The sequence below is a fragment of the Pyrus communis genome, chromosome 3 (genome assembly GCF_963583255.1).
Source record: "Pyrus communis chromosome 3, drPyrComm1.1, whole genome shotgun sequence".
Lineage (NCBI taxonomy): Eukaryota > Viridiplantae > Streptophyta > Magnoliopsida > Rosales > Rosaceae > Pyrus > Pyrus communis.
The window spans coordinates 17,471,519-17,498,011 of NC_084805.1; the positions used below are offsets into that span (position 1 = coordinate 17,471,519).

A 26,493-nucleotide genomic window follows, 5' to 3' on the forward strand; every position below is an offset into this window, starting at 1 on the left:
GCCACATGGTGGTTGTTAGAAAGTGTAAAAAAGGACAAAATAAACCTTTGTTGTTAGAGGATCCAGTTAATTCTAACGACACGTTTATTGTCGCCGTTAAACCTAACGGTGACTACCATCTGCGGCCGTCCATTGACCCTGGAAACTTGTTGGATTCTGCAAAAAAAGCCCAAATTGATGCAGAGCTTAGATTAGGCTCGTTTTCAACAGAAATCAGTCCCAAAACACAACAAACACTCCAAAAAAAAGTTTAGAAACTCACCTAAAACGATTTTGGGTCGAATGGAGGTCGAAACCACCTCGGATTCAATGGTTTTTCTTTGAAGGAGCTCGCCGGATTCTAGAAAACGAACAGAGTGCATGCATGGGTTAAAAACACGAGAGTCCAGCTCCAAACCTCACCATTTCATTACCAAACTAAAACAGGTTCAAACCCAAATGAAAAACACCCTTAGATGGCTTCGAACTCAATGGTTTTCACCATTGTTCTAAAATCCCTGCCTAGCACTGCCTAGACCCCCGTCTAGATGCTAGGCGGCTGACCATAGTTCTGATTAATCTCTAAGTGTTTCAAAATTAAGAAAGTGCGCCTAGACCGTTTAGGCACCCACCCTAGTATGCCTAGGCCCCCGTCTAGCCGTTAGGCCTCAACCTACCGTCCGATTAGCGCCTAGCATCTTTTAGAACCTTGATTTTCACTGGAGTTTGTCACTGGAGCTGGGAAAGCATGCACATAGGATAACAAGGATTAAAAACCCTCCATTTGAATTCAACTAGGGGTATTTGATCATTTCACATGATTCGAGAATAAAATACAATATTTTAAGGTACTGGTTGTAACATCCTCGCTCTTTCAGACACAACTTTTACGTTGTTACTATGTGTTTGAGTTTTGATTAAAAAAAAAAGAGCCATTTTAGAGTTCATTGAGTGTAAAGATAGAGATAGGATTGAGATTTAATTGGTACGTTGAAAGATTTTCGGTTGTCGAGATTGCCCCACCGACATTCAAAACTTGGAGTCTCAACAGTCTAAAGTCCTGCGACAGAAAAACCTTTGTTGTTTTTTTGGAAACTGCAGAAAAAACCCTTGTTTAACATTGCAATTAGACCTGGCATTCGTGTCGTGTTTCACGTGTTCGTGTCTTTTTCGTGTCATACCCGATAGCTTAACGGGTCGTGTCGTGCAATACCCGTTAAAGTAAACAGGTAATATGACCCGAACTGAAATCAACCCATTAATATTATCAGGTAATATGACCCGACCCGTTATCCATTAAGAAAAATATATTTTAAATCAAAAAAAATGAAAATGAAAAACATAATTTGACCCAAAAAAATCTAAAACATAATACTAAATTAGTATATGCATACTAAATTTTGGAGTTGACCCCTTCATGAAAGTTGTAAAGCTTTTCATTACGAGTGATTACATTTTTCACACTTCTACAAAATTATTGTTAATTTTATTAATTTTGCACTCAAATAAAAAACACTGTTCCTGAGATTTGGAGGGTTTTAAAAATCTAAACGACCATGTAACCATCGTCTAAGCGTTGAGGATGCAATTATAAACGTTTATTACGCTTAGACATTTTTCAGACTTATACATTAATGATTATGAATTTTGTTTATTTTGAACTCCCTTAAAAATATTATGCATGAGAGTTTGTATGGTTTTGAAAATTCAAACGATCATATATCCATCCTCAAAGCGTAGAGGATACGACTACGAGCGTTTGCATATATATATATATATATATATATTTTCATATTTTTCGCACATGTAAATTAATTATTATAATTTTTTTAAGGGTAAAATACAAAAAACTACCTCAACTATGGGTCGAACGACACTTTCATACCTCATCTTTTAAAATTGACAATGTCATACCTCATCTTACGAATTTGTGACAATGTTATACCTTCCATCAGTTTGTCTGTCATTTATTCCGTTAAGTAGTGACATGGCTTAAAAAAAGTAATTAAATATTAAAAAATTAATTAAATATTAAAAACTAAAATTATAAAATCATTTAACAATTTTTTTTTACATGGGGACCCACCCCTTATCCCCTCACCTTTCTTCCCTCCTCCCATTTTCCCCCACCCCAAACCCAGATCCCATCCCCACTCGCTCCCATCTTCCCCTAACCCACCCCCCAAACTCATCACCTTCAACCTTCTTCCCCACCTGTTTCCCCCGAACTCATCACCCTCACCTTTCTTCCCTATTTCAGTCCCCAATTTTTAATTTACTCAAACAAATCAAATCCCACTTGGATATTTGCAAATTGGGTGTGCTCTGTTGCTACCCCTTTTGACACCTTTGCCTCGTGCATCCATCCTTTTCTTTCTCCCATGTTCAAATCCCAATTGGAATTTCGCAAACTGGGTGTGCGTCGTGACGGCGTGCTTATGTGTCCATGGATTGCTGCATCGCAGTAGAGGAATTAGAGCATGAAAGGTGCCGGACTCGCCGATCAAGGCGTGATTATCAACCTGATTCTTCGTTAAAAGCCTGAGCTTGGCCGCTGCAGATTGCTTCACGACAAGCGACGACGATTGGAGGCCGTCGACGCAGATCTTGATCGTCGGCTGAAGATCTTCCACCGAAATGCTCTCGATGATCTCGGTTGAGAAGTTCTCCCTCTGCAAAGACCCCTGACATGGTTCCAGTTCTGGCGCAGCCTTAGATAATTCAGAGGTCAGCGCATTTTCCGGCGACGACAAGCTTGCGAGCCATTTTAATTCTCTTGATATGTCATTGCTGTAGGCGGAGAAATCACTGAAGGCTTGGGATAGCTAGAGGTACCCCTCGTCGGAAGACGCAGACTTACTGGCGGAGCTGTGGGTGCAGATGGCGAGCTCGTCGAGGCGCATGTACACGACCGAATCGATCAGGTTCTCGGAGATGAAAGGCTCTCGGCGTGGGTACAGAGGACGAGGTTTGTGAAGTTTAGGGCTTGGAGCTTGCGGACAATGGCAGAGCCGAAGAGGCTGTTGTTGCAGCGTGAAAGGGAGATAGGGGAGAGAGAGAGGAGGGATGGTTGGGGAAAATGGGATGAGGGAAGAAAAGTGAGGGGGATAAGGGGTGGGTCCCCATGTAAAAAAAAATTGTTAAATGATTTTATAGTTTTAGTTTTTAATATTTAATTATTTTTTAAATATTTTATTAATTTTTTTAAGCCACGTCACTACTTAACGGAATAGATGATAGACAAACTGACGGAAGATATGATATTGTCACAAATTCGTAAGATGAGGTATGAAAGTGTCGTTCGACTCATAATTGAGGTAGTTTTTTGTATTTTACCCTTTTTTTAATGTGTTTAGTATTTTTAAATTACTTGATATTTTTTATTTTAACGCGTTTTATGATTTTTAATCTCAATCTTTGCCTATAATAATATACTACAAAAATTAACAAATAAAAAAAAACTTGAACTTTAAAATTTATATAGAATAATAATTAGTAAACAATATATACATATTCATTATATGTATTGTATTTTATAGTAATTTTTTTTAGTAGTTTAAAAAATTAAAATCATCAAAATAACCTTTTTCTTATCGTGTCGAAACATATTACTCGCGTGTCATTCTCGTGTAAACCTGTTAAGGACTCGTTATTAACCGATTATTATCGTGTGACCCGATAATGACCTGATTAGTTATCGTGTTGACCCGAAACCCATTATTTTCGTGTCGTGTAAGAAATTGTCAGGTCTAATTGCAGTAGGGCCAATTGTCAAGGCAAATGACTCCAAATTGTGGCATCTCTAATCTTTTATAAGGGGTATCTTCCACATAATAGCAACAACCAAAGACCGAAGCATCTTAGCAGACACTAAAGAAAAATCTCTAGTCACTTTGTGGCTCCGAAATCTTTTGGCAAACTCTAAACCCTTGACTTATAAAATAAAATGTTTGACATTGCAGTAGGGCCAATTGTCAAGGCAAATGACTCCAAATTGTGGACTAGGATCCTTTCCTAATCTAAGGATGAGGATCCTCATAATCAAGGGATGTGGGCCGTTGGATGAAAATCCAACAGCTACAAACAGGTGAGTCCCTTTAAAATTATAATAATTATAACCGTTGAATTTTCATCTAATAACCTACATTCCTTGATCATAAAGATCCTCATCCTTAGATTAGGAGAGGATCCTGATCCCAAGCTACTTTGGGAAACCACGTACATCAAAAGGTGCGTGGCATGAATTATCCTCACCTGCAACCTTATCCTCTATACATACATGACATGAAATATGACGTAATACGCAACACTAGTATTGCTAATCAAGCCCCTTCTCAAGGAAAATTTTAGCCCGTTGGCAGTGATTCTCGAGCAGCCTAGAGAAAGAGACTCGACATCCGACATCCGACATCAAGGACGAACCAAATCCAACCATTAAATTTCATCGCATCACCACACACCACTATAACGTTGCAACGTGCCCTCATCACCCCATTAGGCCCACACCACACCCATTTTCCCTTCCTTCTTCTGCCGTTTGTTCCACGCGCTTCCGTGGCGCCTGACTTCAGGTAACCCAATGAACCAACGCTGAACCTGGTCAATACGATTCCTTTCCTCTTAATTCTCCCCAATTTCCTTCATCTCACGGTTTTTTTTTGTTTTTGTTTTTATATCTAGAAAGGAAGAAGGTAGGGGAGAGAGATATGAGATGAGACAATCGTACTCCATCGATATACATCCTATCTTACATCCTATATGAAATGAATTTCATCATTTAATTTGATTTGGTAATGTATAGCTATGAGAAAGTTTTGTGATAATGTAATATAGGATCGTGATATCATAGTGGCATTTTTTCATGTAAGTTGTTCTCGTTATCATGATTGGCATACACGATCAATGTAGCATCTAGTATCAGTGATCCAAAAAAATTATACATGAGATTTTATCATTGACTAAAAACATATATTTGTATCACGTAAGTTGCTCGTTATACAATGAACACTTTATATTGAAGAAATAACTCTTTTATTATCGATTAACTACGTAATAAACGAGTGATTCTCCTAAATGTTTATCAATTCTCCTAAATTCTTATAACTGAGTTGCAAGAAATTATTCTTTCTGTACTAAAACCCAGCGGAAAAGCACTGTTCATTAACAGTGCTGTTCCAGTTTTACCCCTCATTTTCTTCATGGTTTTCAGACTTTTTTGGGATTGTGCAGTGAATTGGCGTTTTTGCCCGTGCTCATGTGTGTTGCACGCCCTTTGCGCGTGCTGCGTGGTTGTCGTCCTTTGTAGGGAAGCTGCTGGGAGCGTCTTCCATTTTGTCAACACTTGTGATTTTTCCTAAATTTAGGTTTTCTAGCTTGAACCCTAAATGCTGATCATAGACTACAGGTGGTGCACGTGTTCCGTTTCTGACCGTGCACCTATGCATCACAGGACTAGTGATGAACTTTTCAAACTAATATGGTACTTTTTCTTTGCAACCAAACAAAAATGGTACATTTTTCTTATTTTTGACTTGTGTTAAGAATAAAATGGTACCATCTCTAAATCGATAATCATGATATGTAGTACTTAGTACTATAAAACAACTGGTAATTTTTTTGTTTAATAATAATTAATTAATTTGTTTGTAGTTGGTTCAAGAGCTCTATGTGTCCAATAACATTCTATCTGATTTATCTTTTCGATAGCTATTTACTAGAATTATATTTTGTAGAGTATGTAATGATTGATGGTTAAATTTTTTTTTTTTTTTTAAAAAAGGACAATTGGTGGCAAGTTATGATCATACGTCTTTTTTGGAGGCCGAAAAAACACACAAAAACATTTCAGCTTCTCCAAGCCACAATTAAGTAGACTCACCAACTTGAAGACTATGGTTAAATTTTTTTAAATATTAAAAAAAATAATTTAATAATCAATTCTCACCTAATGTATAAAATATGATCGAAAACTATGGTCCAGGACATTTTTCTTTGTATAAACAATGTGGTGAAAGCTGTTTATGATTGATAATATGTTTTTTTTTCTAATGTCAAAAAATAAATTTTGTTAAATTAAATGTTATATTAATCATCAACAGAATTTAAACTTACGCTGTCATATAAAAGTTTAACATCTTTTTTCTATGGTAGTAAAAGACCACTTAAGTTGATAATAAGTTATTAACTCTTGGTCTTCTCGAGAAATCCAATTTTTCCTTTATTTTTTACACTATTTCTGCCCCTTCCATTTTGTGGATGCGATGTCTTTTGCTTTTAAGTGGCTCTCCAGTTTCTCGAGTTCTCCTCTTTTCTCATGGACTCTCTCACTGGCTTTTGCAGCTTCTTTCTCTGAAAGTGGGTTTTCTTTCCTTTGCATGTTACTATTTTATTTATTGGCTTGGTGTTTGTCTAGTTTGTAGGGTTTGGATTTGGCAATTGATGCCTAGGGTTTTTCAATTACATGCTTGAATTCTTTGAGTTATCATGTGCTTAAGTGTGAATTTTTATACACTTAATTGTCTTTTTCTGGGGTTTTTTTGTTGTTGTTTTTCTGACTTCGGAAAGGGAACTTTGAGTTTTACAGCAATTAAGAACTTATTCATGCATCAATACATAGTTAAGAAACATTTGGAAAAACTAGAGAAAATTAAATTATTCTTCTTTTTGTTATTTGTTCTTAAATATTAGATTCAGCAAAGCTTAATTACATGTTCCTGGAGCATGTGCGTTATCCTTTTCTGTACATCAGTCTCAATCTGTAAGAATTAAGGTTAAAAGTTTGTGTTTTGACTATTTTCTTAACCCTTTTTGTGCAAAAAATTAAGGCTTGAGGTGATGGAAATTACTTTGCTTTCAAGGTGGACCGAGAAGATCCATCCTCAAAAGAAATAATCTTAGATTTTTCCATTAATTCTTCAAAGCTTTTGTATATTTTATTGGGTCTTGTACAATTTATAATCAAGATTTTCTAAATCTAGAGTACCAGTTTAATTTCTATTTAAAATTAGATGGTTTGGGGTTGTAGATATTGTTCTTAGATATCTCCAGATGAGGTTTTTGATTAGGGATGGGCAACGGTTATAGCGAGTGGGTAACCGTGGTTATTTACTCGTTTAAGTTTTTACCTGCATAATCGTTTACCTGTTGGGTATTTACATAAACGGGATGCTCATACCCATAATTGTTTATAAATGGTTAACTATACCTATAACTGCATACCCATTTACCCATAATTGTGTACCCGTTTACTTTTTTTTTTTTTTTACCCGTCTACCTATTTTTTTAACAACTTGAAAATTTAAAAGAAATTTTTCATAATTTTCTTTTTTCTAACTATTAAATACTGTTATAAGTACATTTAACATGTATTTTTATATTAATGGCAATATTATTTATGAATATATGTGATGTCTTCTAATTATTTGACGGTCAATCTATTACAAGAATTATGCATGGTTGTAGGTTAATTAATATTCTTGTATACATACTTACACACACACACACACACACATATATATATATATATATATATATATATATCTGTAACTACACATTAGTCTACTAATAAGCTAATTTGATAAATATTTGGATTTTTATTTAGAAACATATGTTCATCGATCCAAGCCATTTAATCGATTTCTAATTTTGGGGTCAACTATTTATTGAAAACTTGAGGCCAATTAAATTTATTTATATATAGAGATACGCATCATCTGATAACAACATGTTTCTAAATACTCAAGGTAATCATTATCTTGAATTGGTCAAAACCCCAAAAGACTCCAAAACAAAACTGTCGAACGCATTCAATCACATATATTAAACATTAACTCGTTCTATCAACTATATTTTTCTCTCAAGGCATAAATATATATATATATATATATATATATATATATTATATGGTTCTTTATAACCAAATATATCTCAGGATACTAAACCTAGTTGGAAACTAATTTTTTTTTTTTTTTAGTTTCACATATATTAAAATAAACGGTTAAATGGGTACCCGTTTATTACCGCGAGTAATATCCATAACCGTCCATTTAAATTTCACGGGTAAACAGTTATACTCATAACCGTTTATTCATCTAAACGGTTACCCGTAACCGTAAACGTCAAATTTAAATTCACGGATAACTGCGGTTACCCATAACCAATGGGTATTTGCCCATCCCTCTTAGTTTCATGTTGATATGTCACTAAAAGATCATTCTTGGTCTGCAACTTAGGTCTTACGTATTCTCTAGTCATGCTTGATAAATTTCAACCAAGCACCTTAATTAGTAACTGGTATATGTAAGGCTTCTCTGGAGATGATTATGATACTACTGTTCTGGGTCTAAATTTTCTGTGCTAACAATCTAGGTCAGTTGGTTTTATTAGGGATATCAGATCTTTGGTTGGTATTTTATATATATGTAATTGTATGTATGTATGTATGAAGTTCATTTTTTATCTTCCCCCAATTTAAGTGGGGAAATTTGATTGCATGTGGAAGATAATTCCTTGACAATTGTTGTGATTGTTAGAACATTATAAACTGCTTTTTTTTCATAGATACTGATGTCTGAGTTGAGCTAGGGTTTGATGTTGTGTGACGACGAGAGAGAGCACGCTTGTCATCACCCATGAAAGGATCATGGTTGTTTACGGGCGTGCTCTCTCTTGTTGTCATACATTCCACCTGCTCTTTCTTTGGCATGTGACATTAACTTGCAGGTGATTTTGATCTCTAACTATACCTGCCCAGAATTCACATATGATATGAATATAACTTGTTATATGATATGGATATTACTTGTTTTTACTTCAATTTGTTGTAAATTTTTCGTGGAATCATTTTTGTGAGGTTATTGAGTCTCATGTTTTGAGATCCCAAATTAATGTGCTCATTCAACTATTGAAAAAACATTTGGACAAAAAAAAAAAAAAAAAAAAAAAAAAAACAAGAAGAAGAAGAAGAAGAAACTATAGCTCACCAAATGTGTAATGCTAGCTATCAAATAGCGGATCTTTGCGTTCAGGGAAAGAGCCACATCACCTAGAAGTCTGTCTACTTGACTCTTACTAATAATAAGAAAGGGGCAAGCCAAAACCTACTGGTACCAAGTTGCTGGCGTTTCAGTCGTTGGTAAGGCAGATGTATCAATCAAACCCATATGATTCATTCATTAGAAAATGTACAGGCGGTGCATTGAGGCTACTTTATTGTGCTTAGGGTTAAGGTTAAGAAAGGTAATATACCATATATTATTATCACATAATATTGGAACTTCAATATGCATCTGTAGAACATAAATTAATCATGTACCTCAACCAATTAAGTTTGTTGAGTGGGGACTTAGGCTGGGGTTGAAAAGATTTGTGCTGATCATGATCAGTGCTAGTTGTGTTGTGCCTACTGCAGATGTTGACAAATTTACTGAAATTTTGCTAATTTATCTCTGATTCAGCTGTAATTATTGATCTTTGCTGATTTGCCTCCCTTGTTTTAATGATTATTGGGGCCAAAACCCATCAAATGTTCTTTATACATATTAGAAGCAAAAAAAAAGTTTGAAAAACAAGTTAGATTTTTATGAGAATCTATAAGTTGAAGGTTTGTTTTATTTGAAAAGAAGGGTAGTTTTTGCATATGAGAAAGTATAAGTAGAAGATTTGTTTTGTTTGGGTCCATTACTATGTTTCTAACTTAAACATAAAAGCAAAGAGAAGGATCTATTTTGCATATGGGATAGGGCAAATTTGGATACTTTATTTTCTTTGCACGCATTGTTGTGCTTTTCAATCGTCTATAATTTATAAACATTCTCAACATTCAGTTTTGTTCAATTTTCATTTTTGTATTTAGATTCATAAAAAATAGAGAAATATATACTATAACGAAGGAGCAGCTATGGCCATTGTGCCATGGGATTGTGGAGGAACCAGAAGGCCATTGTGGCATGATCAAGATCGTCATTGTGGTTGCATGAGTAGATAATCTCTCTTTCGTTCTTAGTTCTTGCATTTTTATATTACTCCATCATAATTTGGCAATGCTAACTTGGTATTTGTAGAGTTGATGGTGATGGTGAGATGTGGTTTGGCAGCTGGTACATGGTGTTTTAGTGGTAAGTGAATCGACATAGGTTTCTTATTTCATTGAGATTATACCTTAAGTCTAACTTGTTTTTGCAGTCTCTTTCTCACAAAGGATGAAATAGATCCTCTATATTTTGTTCTATGGAACTATCCGCTAGCACGCACGTGAATGTGGTGCTAATCTCTAATTATTGCATAATGATTTTATATATTTATCACGAGTTTTAACTTGAAGTATACCTGTTGTTTCCTTTCTGAATTACTATATGAACTTGAATTTTAGTGTGGGATTTAAATTTTGCTTATTCAGCCTTCGGAAAATCTAATGTAGTTGCAATGCATAAATTTTACGTAAATCATTTTCATCAATCATTCTTGTCTCTGGTCCTAATGTAATTGGTTAATGCAAAAATAAATTGTTGTACATTTTTAGAATTAGACTGAGCATTTTTAGATGTTCCTGATGTAGATGATGAAAACTAAATGAAATTCCTAATCGAGCAATAATTTCATTTTTTTTACCATTTAGGATTCGAATTTGAATTTTGTGGTGTTTTTTTACCCCTTTTACTTTTATTTGTTGCATAATGGAGGAAGAACAATTCTTGGCTACTCAAAGATGATTAGGAATTCCTACTCAAAACTCTTTGTGTTGGAATCACAGAGCTTTGTGCTTATGATCAGAACCGTTCATATTGCGAATCTCTCTGTAAAGATCATCTCTGCAAAAACGGAATTAAAACTAAAGTTGTTTGGCCATTCTATTGTAGCAAATACATAGACGGTTCATAATGCTTTTACCAATTCCATTAATCTGTTTTTATACAGTTCGATGACTAAACGACCTTAGTTTTAATTGATTTTTTGCAGAATCGATCTTCATAAAGTGATTTATAACATGAACGGTTCTGATCATAAACACGAAGTTCTATGAATCGGCAATGAACAGTTTTGAGTAGGAACTCATACTCATCCTTTGAGTAGCCAAGTATTATTCATGTAGGAAAGGATGAACATGGCTAGCGTTGGGTTGAGGAGTATTCCATTCCCCTTATTTGTCCTTGGTCCTACCAGTATTTGTACCCTCTTCCCACCATTGAATGGTAAACTCTAAAGCTATCAAGTATCAACAACCAAAAAAAATTGTTGCTCACTGATGGGACATGAATTTGTTGTTAATATGATTGAACAAATCCATTACTGGAAACAGAAGCAAAAGATGTGCACATTGCTTTTACCTACTAACAAGTGGAAGACTTAAGAATGGAAAGCAACATTGCTAATGGCAGTGTGAGAGTGAAGGATGGAAATGTGATTTTGCAGCTGTTGGTGTTACCTTGGTTGTAAGTGGGTTGTAGTTTTTGGCCTATTTTTGACGATGTTTTTGTACTCTTTTCCTTATGAAGGATGACAAATATCTTTTTATTTTTGCAAACTCCAGGCATAGCAGACCGTGCAAGATGAGGTGGTTAGGTCTTTTCCATTGTTTGAAGCCACAAGTTTTCTCACCAAAAAGGAACAGGTATATATTTGGATCGCTTGTTATAAACACCATATACATTTTCCTCATATTTTCCATTGGCTAAGTGTCATTTTATGGACTGCTGCTTTTTGGTATAGTTAATTTTTGTGTCCTTGTTTTAGTGTATTTGGATAAGGAACCTAAAGTATCATGGAATTCTGGACTCCATTGTTAAAAATGCATTACAAGAACACTATGACTCTAAAATATTTGAGCATTACAAATCTACTACTTAAAGTCTTAAACATTACAAATGCACTACATAAACACTATTCCTACCAAATGTATTGCATCTAGTCATGTTCAAGACCTAGGAAGACTTATAAAGAGACTATAAGAAAAAATATGGAGTACCTGGAGCTAACAGAAGACTTGGCACAAAACCGAGCTCAATGCAATTCTAGGATTCATACGCCCGACTCCACTTAGTGGGATAAGGCTTGGTGGTGGTTGTTCTTGTGTTTCAGCCAATATAAGCTTAAATTCAATGCAACTTTAAAGTCCCTCATCCAAGTTCCTTTAACTGGCATAACTAACATTTCTACTGCAACTCTAGTAATTGCAACTTGCAAGGAAGAGGTTAGGTATCTATTTATGCCCCGAGTAAAAACTCTACTTTCCTATCATTGAAGTTTTTCCCTCTAACCAAACAGTCAAGATAGGAATACTGGTGAATGCATTCAATCCTCCATATTGGGTAAGAGAGGATCAACTTCACTTGGGAACTCCTGTTTTATTGTTTGTGTTGTCGAAGGGAACTCATTTACAAACGTGTCTTAAGCATAAATCTCAAACATCTCTGGTGACTCAACCTTAATTATATGCTATCTTAATGTATGTCAACATGTTTGTTCCTTTAGATTATTAAAACTTCTGTTCCTGTTTTTATGGAATCTGGATCTAGAAACCTTTCCCTCCCCCCGAGCCCATGCCTTTTATTCTGTTACTCTGATGATATCTTCGGTACTTCTTTTGGTACTCTTGTGTTTGCAGTGGGGGATATATGCTTCCATTTCTTGTTGATGCAATTTCAGTTATAGAACTTTTATTTCGTAAGATGTAAGACTTATTAGGAATGGCATATGTTATAGAAATTTGTTCTGTGCATACGTCATAGAAATTTGTAAGATGTAAGACTTATTAGTAAGACTTATTAGATAAAAGTTATATAATGTTTGTTCTGTGGTAGAAAAATTTGTTCTGCGTCTGCTTACTGCGTGAATGGCATACGTTATAGAAAATATTTGCTACTATCTAGGTGGTCGTTAATCTTTTACCTATACTGTTTATGTGTTTGCTTTTACTGTTAACAAGAGTTGTAATCAGACACCAGGAATTGATTCACACTTAACGATTAAATATTGTTCACAGAAATTTCGAAGTGCTTGAACGATCATCAGAAGTTGAATCTGAACACAGAAGATGTGTCCAAGATGTGTCTGGTTCAACCCGCTTGTAAATCTGGAAGAGGATTTGATTTTACATTTGTGCTTCATCAGGCGTACTGTCTCGAAGGGTCCCTGGAATATTCTACACTTTTGGATCAGCCTTTGCAGTCTAGCATCTCATTCAAGCTCAGGTGAGATCAAAACTGCGATCCGCCGTTATTCAAGATCCGCGGCCTTTATTATTGAATCAGAGATCACCGTCCCAGCTTGGATGATTATGTATGATACCAGGTGGGTTGGGGGTTGGGATGTCAAACGTCCTTTTGAGTTAACCAAAACCTAGCATGGTCTATGCATGCATTATTTTTACTTGGATTTTATGTAGATTCTAAAAACCAAAACTTTCTTCAATACTACTACGTAGCATTAAATGGCTATGGAAATAAATCTAACGGCGTTTATCCATACCATTCAATGATACGTATATTGAACGTAGAATATGTTCAATACCTAAATAGAATACCTGAAAGCCAGCCGGTGGATGTTTTTTTCCTTTATCAGAAACTTCTTCAGCGTCTCATTTTTCCTGTAGCATCTCATTTCTCTAGATTGTGATGTTCTTATAAAATTAGGTGGTGATATCTGCACTTATTTTTATTTTTTTACTCTTAATTTCTGGTTGTCAGATCAACTAATTTGAAGATAAAAAAAACAGAAACTAACAAGGGTGTGGGGAGGTAAAAATGGGCGTGGATAGCACCACCCGTAAAAAAAGTGGGATTTGGCATTCTTATCAGCACACGTCCCTTCCCCGCAGAAGAATTTTAGTTGAGTGAATCAAATGGTTCCGACGTTATTTCAGCGCCTTGGTCGATTCTGGACTAAAGCGATTCTTGATGCTCGTCACCCTCCCGGCAATCTTTCTGAATTCCGGATCGAGCTCTTCACCCTTAGGAAGTTGATGGCCGCCGTGGATGGCATGACGGTATTGTTTCGTACGGATTTATTGCAGTCAATGCACTTGCATGGCCTGGCGGGAAAGCACCGTCCCTTGTCAACACCAGGGTGTTGGAGTTGGCTACGATCAGCAACTCCTGCCGTTCCGCCGGGCTATATTTTCAAGTACGAATTTTTTTCGCACATGTGGTGCTTGAAAATAGCAGCACAGCAAAATAACAGTTTGAAATAAATACATGGCTCCGGCTACAATGGTTTCATTCAGCTAAACCATTCAGCGGTACGAGTTTTATGAAAGATTTAACTCTTGCAAAGATCAATTAGTTCCTTATATGCTCGATCGAACCGTTAATTTCCAAACCACTTTCGTGCCAGGAAAATAAAAAAGAAATTGCAAATAAATAGTAAATTTCAACTTTAGAAAAATAAACTAAAGATATGAATAACACGAGTGGGTACAGAATTTGTGGAAAGAGAGGAGCCGCCAAATGCAATGGCATTCTATTAGCAAGGATCCCTCATCAAAACAAATCAAATCAGCTGAATCAACAAAACAGAAACATAAAATGATACAACGGATACACAGAAGAATGTAATATAAAAAACCAAAGGTTACAAGAAATATAAACATGACTACAACTACTACATCACGCCATCGCTTCCCCCGAAGATGAACAAAAAATATTGCGATGACCACGGTTCCTTTGTATGACATGTTGAGCTTCTACTGGACAAATCACTTAATTCTGTGCGTGTGTAGCTAAATGGGTTTCTGAGCAAGATTGTTAGGGATATCACATTCGGAAAAAATCCTCATCTAGTGGCAATCTTTTTGGAGCATTGGTTTGCCGAATGGGTGGCACCTGGGGCTGTAATGAGGTCGTCTGGGTTGGGACGGCAGGTTGGGGTGCTTCCGGTTGTGGAGCTTGAAATGGGGCATCTGACTGAGGTGGGACCTCTGACTGGGGCGGCGCCTCAGATTGGGGTGCTTGGGGCGGAAAGGCCTCTGATTGGGGCGCTTGGGATGCAGAAGCCTCTGACTGGGGTGCTTGCGATGCAGCCTCGGACTGGGGCGCTTGCGATGCAGCCTCGGATTGGGGCTCTTGGGATGGATCCCCTGACTGGGGCGCTTGAGGTGGGGCATCTGATGGTGCTCCATTATCCGTAGAAGTTACGGGGACACTTTCTCCCGAAGCAGCCGAAACTGGATTACCTGGATCACTCTCTGATGATGAAGCGGGAGGCTTATCATCTGATCCTGATTCTGATTGTTGTGCTTGTGGCGCACCTGAAGGTGCTGGTGCGGGCATAGGGGCTGCTTCTAACATCAACGGCTTGGCTGGTTGCTGCAGTGAATTCTGAGCCCCTGGAGCTGTTTTCTTTGGCATAGAAATAGGAGGAGCTGAAAGAGACGGCATCCCCGGAGGAAGAATTTCAATTGGTGGTTTCTTGGTAGCATCTGCTAAACTTGTAAGCTTGGGTTCCTCCAGAGAAGCCAAAAATGCAGCAGCAGCATCTGTTTTCGTTGTTGGTGTGTGGTCAACCTCCTTCTGTAGCATTTTATTCCAAGTCTGAACCAAGTTCTTCAATGTTGGTCGCCCATGAGCCTGCACAGACAATCCATGAGACAGTCAGGTAATAATAAACTCAGAGGAAGATGAACACGCATAAATCACATCATACATGGGCATGAAGCACAGCCTCAGCGAGCATTCCAGTTTCCTGCCACGCCTTCTCCATGAGGGCATTGTCTCCCAAAACTGCAGCTGCAAATGCTGCTTCACGTCCAGAGCCAACTGATATTAAATTGTTTACCAAATTCTGCAGCGCAAAGCAACTGTATTTAGAATGGACTATCAAAAATTTTCAGAAAGGACTATCAAAATCACGAGAACTAGCATGCAAGAAAAGCAAGTTCAGATATGAATAACATACACTTAGCTGCGTCAACTCTCCATGATTGGCTAGGCGCAGAGCTTGTCCTCTTAATTCATGACCCTGTAAAGCTCCCTTTACAGAAGCTGCAGCACCCAACCTCTTAAGGGCTTCCCGAGCAATTTCAGCCTGTCCAGTAGCATCTGCAGCATCAATAAGATCCATAAACTCCTTTACGAACTTCACTATTCCTTGGACAGCTTCCAGCACATTTTCTTTCTTAGTCGTTACAGTTAGAATGTCCTTCAAATCAAATGACGTATTCTCTTGCCCTATGTCCCTGCTGTTGCTCATTGTAAGCAGGCACTGAAGAGCTCTTTTCAAATCACTGCTCTGCATGGCCAAATCAAACTCCAACCTACAAAAAAAGGATAACGATATATACGGTTCAAACTGAGATGAAACGACTGCTGCTTAAATGCCATGATTCCCAACACATTAACTTTATAGTTGAAAGGCGTTTTGCGATCACTACAACAACAAAAGGATACAACAGACTCGAAGTGCCTGTAGGCCAGACACATCAACTGAAAACTGAACCATGTAAACCACATCAACCTATGGCCACAATGATACATGGTTTTACACTTGACAGAATATAAAAGTAGACCCTCGAAAGCAATGGGGAGAGGGTGAGGTTTTGGGAGGATGGTTGGTTGGAGGGTGGACCATTGAAAGAGCAGTATCCTAGATTATTCTTTGTTATCGAGAAAGTATAACTAGAGCATTTCAAGTTTTGTGAATTTTTCTCTTCGGTCATTGAGTTGGAATTTTGATTTCAGAAGAAATTTGAATGGGCTGTAGATAGCAGAGGTGACTGGGTTATTACAGAAGGTGGAAGATGTTCGTTTGATTCAATCAAGAGTGGATAATAGGTGGTGGAAACTAGACGGGTCAGGATTTTCCACTTGCAAATCCTGTAACTCTTTCTTATGCAACAATAGAACCGTGCAACATTTTCCACCCTATTCTCAGATTTGGAAATCAAAAGCTCCTCCAAAAGTCAAAGTTCTTGCGTGGTTAGTGGCAATTGGAATGGTCAACACGTGATCATGTACCAAAGGCAAAGGTCTTTTAATTGCATTTCTCCTCATTCGTGCAGTTTGTGTAAAACTGAGGAGAGCATTAATCATGTTTTTCTCCTTTGTTCTTACTCGGTACAGCTGTGGTGGAAATTGTTCAAGGAAGTTAGAGCTAGTTGGATTATTCCAAAGGGTTGTTTCGAGCTTCTCAGCACCAAGTTCGAGGCTTTAGGAAAGGGGAGGAAAGCTAAAGCTTTGTGGGGCTATTTGGTGTTGGCAGTTTTTTGGAACATTTGGTTGGAGAGTAAGAAAAGAATTTTTTGGGGATTATAAGGGAGCAGGAGTAGAGGAACTATGGGGTAGAGTAAGATACCAGGCAGCCCTCTGGACTTCAGTTTCAAATGATTTAAGGGATTATTCTCTGTCTTATATAGTAATGGATGTGTTAGCAGCTGTAAAATGAATTTGGTTCAGCTTCAGTTACTTGTAAAGTAGTCCTGCTTGAGAGGTCTTAACTAGTTTGGTGGATTTTTTATCCACTTGTGGGTAATTCCTTCTATTGATATAATAAAGTTCTATCGTTTCTTCTCAAAAAAACAAAAACGGAAATAATAAGCATAAAAAAAATAATAATAAAAAAAAGAGGAAAAGTAAGCACTATGACATTGAACACACACAGGGTGCGTTTATTTGTGGCATACCTCTTAGATATTCCAGGCAAATGAAGTGCCTCGGTAGCATAACCCATGCCTAGCAAAAATTGTGCTAAATCATCATGATGTTCTCTGCCTAGCCTACTTGCCCTGCATAAAACAAAAACATTAGGAATTATATAAAAAAGATTGTGCGGTTAGACATGTAGGAAACTATAGAAAGAAAGATTGATACCACTTGACAGCACTAACTGCATCTCCATAAGCAGCAAGACACCGACAACGGATCCCAGGGTGGCTAAGGGATAAGGCATGAGCACTCATGTATCTGCAGGGAAATACAAAAGAAAGAAATCGTTTATGTTTGCGATCATATGCTTATCACATAGAAGTTAGAACTCATGCACATATGTTTTATAGACAACTAATTTAGCATACATTCTTAACAACTTTATTTGTGAAAAGTGGGGCCCATTACCTATCAATTAGCCAAAGAACGCCATCTCTGACACCCACCACAACTAGAGGCCCAGCAGGCCGTTTCTGCTCCGTTGGAAAACGAGTAACTGCCACTGAGACCCCTCCACCACCAACAGCTATCTCATTAACCCTTCTTTCTTCAAACTCTTTTAGTATCCCTGAACTGTCCCCGTCATTTCTAGACTGTTTCGATAATGTTAAGAAAGGAGGCACAGATGGAGCATGCTGAAATGAGGCTAATCGCACCACCTAAAACAGAAGAAAAAACAAATAAGAAAAGAGAAATGACAACATTTAATCAAAATAGTAAATGATTTGATTCATAGCAATTGCATTTGGCCCCAACTTCTCTAAACTGTCCAGCTATTACAATATTCTGCCCAGCGCTCAAAATAAAAGATGAAGAATTCAACTTGGATTAACTAAACCAACAAATCTTACACAGTCAAATAAAAAGGAATTATTTTGTTACCAATAAAGAAAATTGTTTGAAAAATTTCCTTATTAATTAAACTTAAAATTCAAGTAATATCTTAGAACCAAGAATCAGAATTTTCCCATATTAACCAACTTTTAGTGTATATGAAATTATGAATGTATCAATATACGTCCACTTTGATTAAAAAAATTCCAAGCACATTGACATAGAAGTTTCCAGAAAAACTCTTTACAGATCTTATATGGTTTCTCACTGAAAACACGGCACCGCTGCCAAATAAAATGTGAGAAAAGCGTAATTTGTATTTTATCTATCTAAAGCAACAAACCATCAGCATAGAGTTCTACTTTTGGGAACTCTTTTTACCTGTAGCATCGGGGGCCTCAGTGCTATCCTTTCTTGTGTAACAGATTGCGAACCTTCAACTGCGATTAGTGCTAGTTCACCATGCTCAGCAAGGGCTCTTGATTGTGCCTCCTTTTGCTTCATTTCCTCTTTCCTCCTTCTGGTTTCAATATCAACAGGTGCAACTCCAGCATCCACAAAAACACATCTGCAAAATGCACGTAAAAAAGCACAGTTCATATGTTGTGCCCTTTTTTATTGGCTTAGTATCAATTCAATCTACAGTTCTACTCTGCATTCTTATTGTTGAGGTAAATTGGTCCAAAGAATCACAACAAAGCACAATGGAGTTGAAAGACAGCAATAACTTTCTTTACACCAGTATTACAAAAGCAACGAAAACTCAGGTCCTAATGTCCTGAGTTCATATACGGTTAAACCTCAACACTCAAAAACCTGAGTTTGAGTTTTCTTCAGCCTAAGGCTATGGTGCATTAACTGAATCAATTATTTTATTTTTTTGTGCATAGCTTTAGCTCTGATAACTTTGAGTTTTTGTGTGGGCCCACATGTAATATCATAGTCAGACAAGTTTTAGAGGCTTTCCAAGATCAAGTTCCTAGAAGTCGAGATATTCTATTGTGTTGTGTCATAAATTAACAAAAGTTTTTTTCCTGATAAAACCATTCTAATCTATTCCAAGAACCTGTTATAAATGTAAATACAGAATTTTTGGGACAATCACTATATCTTACTCAATTGTGGTTGGCGTAATGACAAATAACTGTCGCCTATGCCAAACTGCACCAGTAGCATAAGGAATTGCGACATCTCCCAGATATCTATATTGCGGGCGCAAAGAAGATATGACAATGTATTTCTGATATGCAAAAGCACAATACTCAACCGTTTGATCCCATGCTGTCCATTCTGGTTGAGGAAGTAGACCACCAACAGGTTGAAAAGTTTCCCAACTGCATTGTCAGGAATCACTTCAGATTAAAAGGATAACTTATCTTGATCTTATATCCACATACACCCATTAAAAAGCCTTTACACAAAGCACTAAACCCCCCTTAGCAATCAACGTTTAAAATTAATTCCAGGATGGGCCAGGAAGAAAGTGAGACAAGTTTGTGTTCAAGTAATCTAAATTAAAATAGGCAATATCTGCAAGCACTAGTTAAAAAGAAAAGTTCAAGCATCCTCAATGAAAGAGTTGTGAGAAAATTTGAAGCATTGAAGAAACCGAGAGATATAACAGGGTCAGTTTGTAAAACACTTAATTCACATTTCTAAAACACAAAAAGTGATGAGCTATATCAAATAAAAATCCATTTTTTCATATGCTATGAAGGAATGAAGAAACCCATTGCCTGTATAGCTGAAAGTTTTGTGGTGCAGCCTCAGCAGAAGATGATCTATGGGAAGAAAATCCATCATCGAAAGTGGAAAAAGAAGAATGCCCAGCACTTCCAAATCCAGACAAGGGCATGGATTGAATTGTTGAAATAGCTGTTGTGGCGATAGGGCTAATTCTCCGCGAGATTCGATATGCAACACCAAGAAGTGCTCCTCCATGCAAACCAATGACCTAGAATAGAATTTTGAATTAGAAAGGAACCTTAACTGTCAAACTTGCTACACATTCTACACCAAAATATTAATGGAATAGTCCAATGCATTTGTATTTGAAGTGCTTCCTATCAATTTCTGTCCAATTTGTAAAACATTTGAAACTTTTCTTAGAGAATTTAATGTAGAACAATTTTAGAAAAACCCTTCTAGTTTGTTTTCTGAAAATTGTTAACAACTTTTGAAAGCTGGTGTGGCTACATGCTTTTGCTTGTGAGTTTTTACAGAAAGTTGTTATTCACAAAGGAACCAAAGAAGCCCTTAACACTCAGGATCTATACAAACTCTAACGCATAGACCACATAAGGATTTTGTTTAATTGTTTTCAGTGCAAGAACAATGCCTTGAGGAACAAACTTATAATTTAAAACCCTACACATTTTATTTTTTGGTCGGTAAAAAACCCTGCGCATTGTAAAACTCACAACTATAATCACTATAACCATATAGACCAGGCAGAACAGAATAAATACCGGGTCACTGCTACCACCTATAGATCTCATTAAAATATTTGATGTGCCATCATCCAGCAAGATGCGAACTTGCACGTTAGCTGCAGAAGCAGCAGAGGCAGCCGCCGCAGCAGCTTGTGCTGCAGCTGCAGCTGCAGCAGCTTCTTTTGCTTTTCTCGATGATCCTCCCTTATGAATTACAGGAATTCGAGGTGGTAATGTAGACTCTAGTATAGCAAATCTGTCACGACACGTATCCCAAGCCAGAAGCCTTGCACTGCCTGAATCAACAATTGACCAGTCACTAACTTTGTATATAGAGAAGTAAGGGATATCAGGCCACACGACTGCAAGATGCCTGAAATTTGTACAAATAATCATTACCACATCAGTACCGAAGCTCCAAATAAAAAGATTAAAAAACATGACATGTTGGAATAAACATCATAGGTAATTTCTGATGACATGTATCACAAAGAATACAACATACTTAGAAAGATGATCAAAGAACATCGTACACAAGATGCATTAATTTCACTCTTCTATGTGTGTTTAATATAAAGGCAGATATTGATGCGTTACACTACATCAACCTAATACTAATGCTATCAATCTAACCATGTCACCTAAACAAAGCTTGAAAACTATTGTAATTAAAGACCGGCATTTCTAGTGCCTGATGCGACTTACTTTCCCGAACCGCTTACTGAGAGAACTGAGTAGGAATCATGTGGAACAGTTGTACTAATGTGCTTCTTTATCTGTTTGACATTTAACATTTCTGGCAACTCCCCCCTAAGCCTTCCTGCTTCCGACAAAGAAGCATTATTTCCAAGAGATGGATTTGCTGTCTGGGATAACTGAAAGTTCAGTAGCTTAAGTTCCCTTTCAATAACATATACAGCATTATGCTCTCGACTCCCTGACGGTGTTGGTAAGGCAGCTACAGCTGGAAGCGATCTTGGGTCAAACTCGCTGATAATGACCCCGACATTGGTTCCAGTAGCAACGAGGTGGGACTGTAAAGGATGTGCGACCATACAGTATACCTGTGATACAGTTAAGTGTAAGTGTCTGATAAGAAGTTATATGACGAAAAACCTAAATAAGCATAAGAGTGACTTACCCTAATTTTCTTGTTCGGTGCAATTACTTGTGGAGGGATTAGTGAAGAAAGCTCACACAATGGCCTTGTGATTGCAGGATAAGTTGGATGTTCAATAGCCCTGAGAAAAAGTTTAAACAATTTTTGGTGAATTTCACAAGGAAAAAAAAAAAAAAAAAGATGCCAAACACAGATCTCGTAAGTCCGTTATGCCCAACTTTTTTGGTAAAAAAAACAGATTCTGATCATAAATCGACTGTTTTATAGTCAAAAATATTAACTGATGGAAAGTTGTAATGGAAACCCACTAGAAAGAAAGTTTTGTGCATACCATATATTGGAATCTTTAACACAAGTCAATATATCAAGGTTTGGCGCACGAGGGTGGCACCAGGATGCCACACTATGGCAAGCAAGTTTTGGAACAGGCTTAACACGCCGCAATTCCTGAAAGAGAAAAGCAGACGAAATATATAATCAAATTAAAATAAACACCAACATTCAACAGAAAACCAGTTGCACTTCACAAAGCCTTTTCTTAAACATTGGGATACCTTAAAGGAAACCGTGTCCCATATAGCTAACGTCTTATCTGCACCAATAGAGATAAGCTGGGGCGCACCTCCAATCACTCTAGAAAGCTCAACAGCCACAACACCACCATCATGAGCCTGTCATAAAAGAAATGGCCTATAATCAAATCTCCATTAGTTCAAGTATGTCATCCAGAAAAGAAAAAAAATTACATGCATAAAGCTCCTACATTCAAGCATGCAGAAAGAATGAACTGAAAGAAGGTCAATTCATGGAGTTCAATATAACAGAGATTTTTAATTATTTATAGGAAACACATTCTATTCATAAAAATGGACGAAATACAATGATATACCACCAAGAAGAATTGCACCAAAAGGAATATCTTTAAAATTCCTCAACAAAGATGCCCAATTGAAATCTACAGTTTGATTCAATAAAACAAAGAAATCTCAGAGTCCAATTTGACCAAGCCAACATTAGGCACTGGTGAGGTTTACATTACCCCAAAATATTGGACATCTTAAACCTGTTTCAGCAAACAGGGTGTCACATTTCCATATAAATTTTAAATAAATATGATAGCATCAATCAGCCTAGGTTTCAAATCTGCATATAATTTTCATACCATAACCATAATATGGAATAAATAATGCATCAGTAATCTAACCTAATAGTTGTCAAAGAAAAATAAGAGAAAAATGACAAGAAAAAATAGATAATTGCCTTTAAACTTAGTTTCGGTACGAGTTCTTGTGAATCTTGACCATGATCTGCACTCCAAACTACGAGCAAACCATCACTACCTCCAGAAACCAGAAGTGCCTGCAATAAAGTTTAGATATAGAAACAAGAAGCATTTAAACACATGCATCCAGTACGTTGATACTGATGAGCACTCACAACAACCCAGCATCTCAATATTGTAATTCCTAGATTTTTTTACAACCTACATCATGCTGCAGAGTGAATGGAAAAATTACTTTCACCAAAGTGTTATATGAATGAACTTGAAGAATAAGGAGATAATAACATTTTATGAAGCTCCAGAGGCACAATCAATGTAATACATCAGGCCACCTATGGTATTTGAACACTCAGACACAAACTAAAATAGTAAATAAATAATAATAAAAAACGTTCACAAAGAAAGATAGCATAAACACATGCAATAAAGCAATTTGATTTCATCTTTTAGAAGTAAAAATCTACCTCGCCAGAAGAAGCCACAAATGTCATCAAACAAGCTATGGATCCTTTATGACCTCCAGTGTATCTTCTTACAAGCTGCAGGAAGCAAGTATATCACTCAAAGCGAGGGATAGTTATAGCCAGCATGTTAGAAAATTTGGAAAAAACGCAAACCTTCCATGTCATCATTGAAAGTACTCTAATAACACCATCTGATCCACCAAAAGCAACAAGAGGAACATCCGCAACAGCGGATCTAGAAAGGAATTCCATACTGCAAGATCCATAGAGGGAAACAAGAAACAGAGCACAAAATATGTCAAAAACAAAAATAAAACTCAGAGGTTTGTTAATCTTATTATGAAAAAAATAAGAGAATCAGTGTGAAGGTATTATGAAAGCCACTTCTTCAAATGAATGAAAAATATACATAAACATACTGAAAAATAGCAATAACTTACCAGAGCAGTGATTTATTGTCAAGCTCCGATTTCGGTACATCACGACCTCGCATTGTTACCAAGTCCAAAAATATGGCTTTGTTTTCACAACAAATGACAAGAAAATGTCTTCCTTTAGTTGATGGGACAGGAGAACTAAAAGCTGATGCAATATTACTGACAGCTGTTGGAGCCTCAGCAGCTGTGGAGCGGTTACACCAAAGTTGCCAATAGCGCACATCATCATCAAAGAAGTTTACCTGCTTAACACTTTAAAGGAAGCATAGGCCCTCAGTGTGTGTCTAGGTTTCAATAAAGAGAAATGGACAATAATACAATTGCAGTGTCTATTACCTCCCTCCACGAATGGCTTCTGTGGGCTTCCCTTTAGACTCTATCAACCAAAAGCAAACACAAGAATTACAAAGATATATATATATATATATATGTGTGTGTGTGTGTGTGTGTGTGTGTGTGTGTGTAATTCTATGGTTTAACAGTGGAAGTTTAGAAATCTTAAACAACTACTGAGGCAAACTAGCTCTCTTGTTGTCCAAATATCATATTTTGCCAGGGTTCGAGCTAAAGATATGAAACAAAACAATTCGAAGACGACAACTTTCAAACTCACATAAAAATCTGTGCATTGATCTTAAGTTTAATTGTGCCAGTCATTGATTTAAGAGCAGCTAATCATAAAGCCTCTGAGATTTCCCAACCAGAAATTATAGAATCCCAACTGGATAAACTGAGTTCGACGCTGATGCTTAAGTTGAACAGTACATTACCTTATCTTACACCATAAGGCAATCAATGATGGACATGGTTCTGCTGAGTAAATGCAAGAACTAATAGAGTTAACTCTGTCCGAAATCGCATATCTAGTTTTACAAATGAAATGTTAGCGAAATTCGCAGTCTTCAGTTATTCAATGTACTTCTGCAAAAGCATTTAGCTTCTCTAAGCTAGATTTTTCCAATTAGGTCTCAGAAATTCAGAAGCAGCACAAAATTGAACACAATTCCAATCGAATTTCACGAGCCTCGCAGCAACTAAATTCAAATTTCAGGATTAAGTACCTGATTCCCCCTCTGCGAGCTTCTCCAACTTGGCGCCAACCAAACGCCTCTGATCGACGCCGCCAGCTTTGAGCTCGTAAATCACCTAATTCGAATCCATCACAGTCGAATCACGAACACGAAGTGTATAAATTGAAGAGACAGAGAAAGAGAGAGGGGTACCTGACGGTGTTCCCAATTCCAAACGGAGACGTGATCGGAGGCGTCGGCGGTGACCAGCCATGGATGCGTGGGATGTAACTGAATTTTGACGATCTTCTCATTCGTCGGCCGGAATGCTCGTAACCGCAACATTTATCTGATTCGATTGAAATGCGAAATAGATCGAAAAGCAGCTTACTTGCTCAAGTTTGAGATCCAACAGCAAATCTTCTTACGCCCTAGAATTTGAGAGAAGCAGCAGAAGAAGACGAAGAGAGATGGTCAGTGGAATTCAAACTCCAAATGCCAAATGCGAGTCTTCAACGTCTCTGAGTTTCTGTCTGCTTCTGATGAGATCGGACCTCCTTTCTTTTGTCTCTTAATTGCAGCGACTTCTGCCGTTAATCTGTTTGTTTTGACTACATCACAGACGGACCTTTTCTTGCTGTGAACAAATTTCTCGCATTCTTCTTTTATTTTTCCTGCTAAAAGCTTCTGACAATTAAATTTAAAAAATATATATTTTCCATGAAGAAAAATTATATTTTAAATTTTTTTTTAGTACAAAATTATATTGAAATATTAATTGTTCTATTTTTATATTAGAAAAACAAATATTTATATTTTTTTGTCAAATAAAAATTCATATTTGAGAATTTTCCTTGAGGAATTTTAATAGATTTATAAAGTTGTGGAATTTGATGAAGTTTATTAAAGTTTATTAAAAAAATTAAAATCTCTCAAAATTCTAATTAAATACGCCCTTCAAATTACAAGTCTTTTTTTCTTTTTTTGAGGGTCTTCATGTTACAAGTCTTAAAATTCAATAAATTGTGAATTGTTAATAAAACAATATAAACAAAACCACCACGAAAAAAAAAAACAACGATTTTCTACAGATGACACGTGGGAATGAATTAGTAAAATTTTGGCCAAGTGTGGTCTGACACTGCGCTAACTGTCTCGTAGAGCCATTGATCTCTCCTGTTTTCCATGCAACGCCACCACAAAATTGTTCCGCCATGTTTCTCTGTCTATTTCATTAGGCTCAGGTGACAGGTACTCTCTCTCTCTCTCTCTCTCTCTCTCTCTCTCTCTCTCTCCAATTTG

The 26,493-nt window shown here is 36.9% G+C and overlaps 2 protein-coding genes and 1 long non-coding RNA gene across 6 annotated transcripts; 1 reads left to right on the forward strand and 2 right to left on the reverse strand.

The window, feature by feature from the left end:
• Nucleotides 1-2,267: 2,267 nt before the first annotated feature.
• On the reverse strand, nt 2,268-2,882 carry LOC137728327 (U-box domain-containing protein 4-like). The gene is made up of 2 exons (XM_068467143.1): nt 2,815-2,882; nt 2,268-2,769 (listed from the first exon to the last, which is right to left on the reverse strand). Exons 1-2 carry the CDS (start codon nt 2,880-2,882, stop codon nt 2,268-2,270), a joined length of 570 nt encoding a protein of 189 aa, XP_068323244.1.
• Nucleotides 2,883-6,250: 3,368 nt separating this feature from the next.
• On the forward strand, nt 6,251-14,104 carry LOC137727780 (uncharacterized). Of its 3 annotated transcripts, none has more exons than XR_011067853.1 (4): nt 6,251-11,168; nt 11,276-11,408; nt 11,507-11,587; nt 12,959-14,104. It is a non-coding gene; the product is annotated as an uncharacterized lncRNA (long non-coding RNA). The 3 variants fall into 3 exon arrangements; XR_011067854.1 differs by having other exon boundaries at nt 6,251-10,094; nt 10,936-11,408; nt 12,959-14,103; XR_011067852.1 differs by having other exon boundaries at nt 6,251-11,408.
• Nucleotides 14,105-14,473: 369 nt separating this feature from the next.
• LOC137727779 (uncharacterized) lies at nt 14,474-25,844 on the reverse strand. Of its 2 annotated transcripts, XM_068466595.1 has the most exons (22): nt 25,405-25,461; nt 25,243-25,327; nt 24,952-25,044; nt 24,518-24,557; nt 24,185-24,433; nt 23,898-23,997; nt 23,745-23,819; nt 23,259-23,357; nt 22,553-22,669; nt 22,330-22,445; nt 22,020-22,119; nt 21,584-21,942; nt 20,915-21,251; nt 20,183-20,400; nt 19,562-19,780; nt 18,828-19,014; nt 18,021-18,271; nt 17,778-17,870; nt 17,591-17,692; nt 15,868-16,225; nt 15,616-15,753; nt 14,474-15,539 (listed from the first exon to the last, which is right to left on the reverse strand). In XM_068466595.1, the coding sequence occupies exons 5-22, from the start codon at nt 24,235-24,237 to the stop codon at nt 14,727-14,729; spliced, it is 3,735 nt and encodes a 1,244-aa protein (XP_068322696.1). In that variant the 5' UTR covers nt 24,238-24,433; nt 24,518-24,557; nt 24,952-25,044; nt 25,243-25,327; nt 25,405-25,461; the 3' UTR covers nt 14,474-14,726. The 2 variants fall into 2 exon arrangements, with proteins under 2 accessions (XP_068322696.1, XP_068322695.1); XM_068466594.1 differs by lacking the exon at nt 24,952-25,044 and having other exon boundaries at nt 25,405-25,844.
• Nucleotides 25,845-26,493: the final 649 nt, after the last annotated feature.

What these genes read in the sequence shown, in the direction of transcription:
- LOC137728327 (XM_068467143.1), bottom strand. Translation starts at nt 2,882, where the DNA reads ATGCGCCTCGACGAGCTCGCCATCTGCACCCACAGCTCCGCCAGTAAG. An exon ending in TCTGCGTCTTCCGACGAGGG is followed by an intron (nt 2,770 to 2,814) that starts GTACCTCTAGCT and finishes CTCCGCCTACAG; the next exon opens with CAATGACATATCAAGAGAAT.
- LOC137727779 (XM_068466594.1), bottom strand. Translation starts at nt 25,536, where the DNA reads ATGTTGCGGTTACGAGCATTCCGGCCGACGAATGAGAAGATCGTCAAA. An exon ending in CACCGAACAAGAAAATTAGG is followed by an intron (nt 21,943 to 22,019) that starts GTAAGTCACTCT and finishes ACTGTATCACAG; the next exon opens with GTATACTGTATGGTCGCACA. An exon ending in GTTCTTTGGCTAATTGATAG is followed by an intron (nt 17,871 to 18,020) that starts GTAATGGGCCCC and finishes ATTTCCCTGCAG; the next exon opens with ATACATGAGTGCTCATGCCT.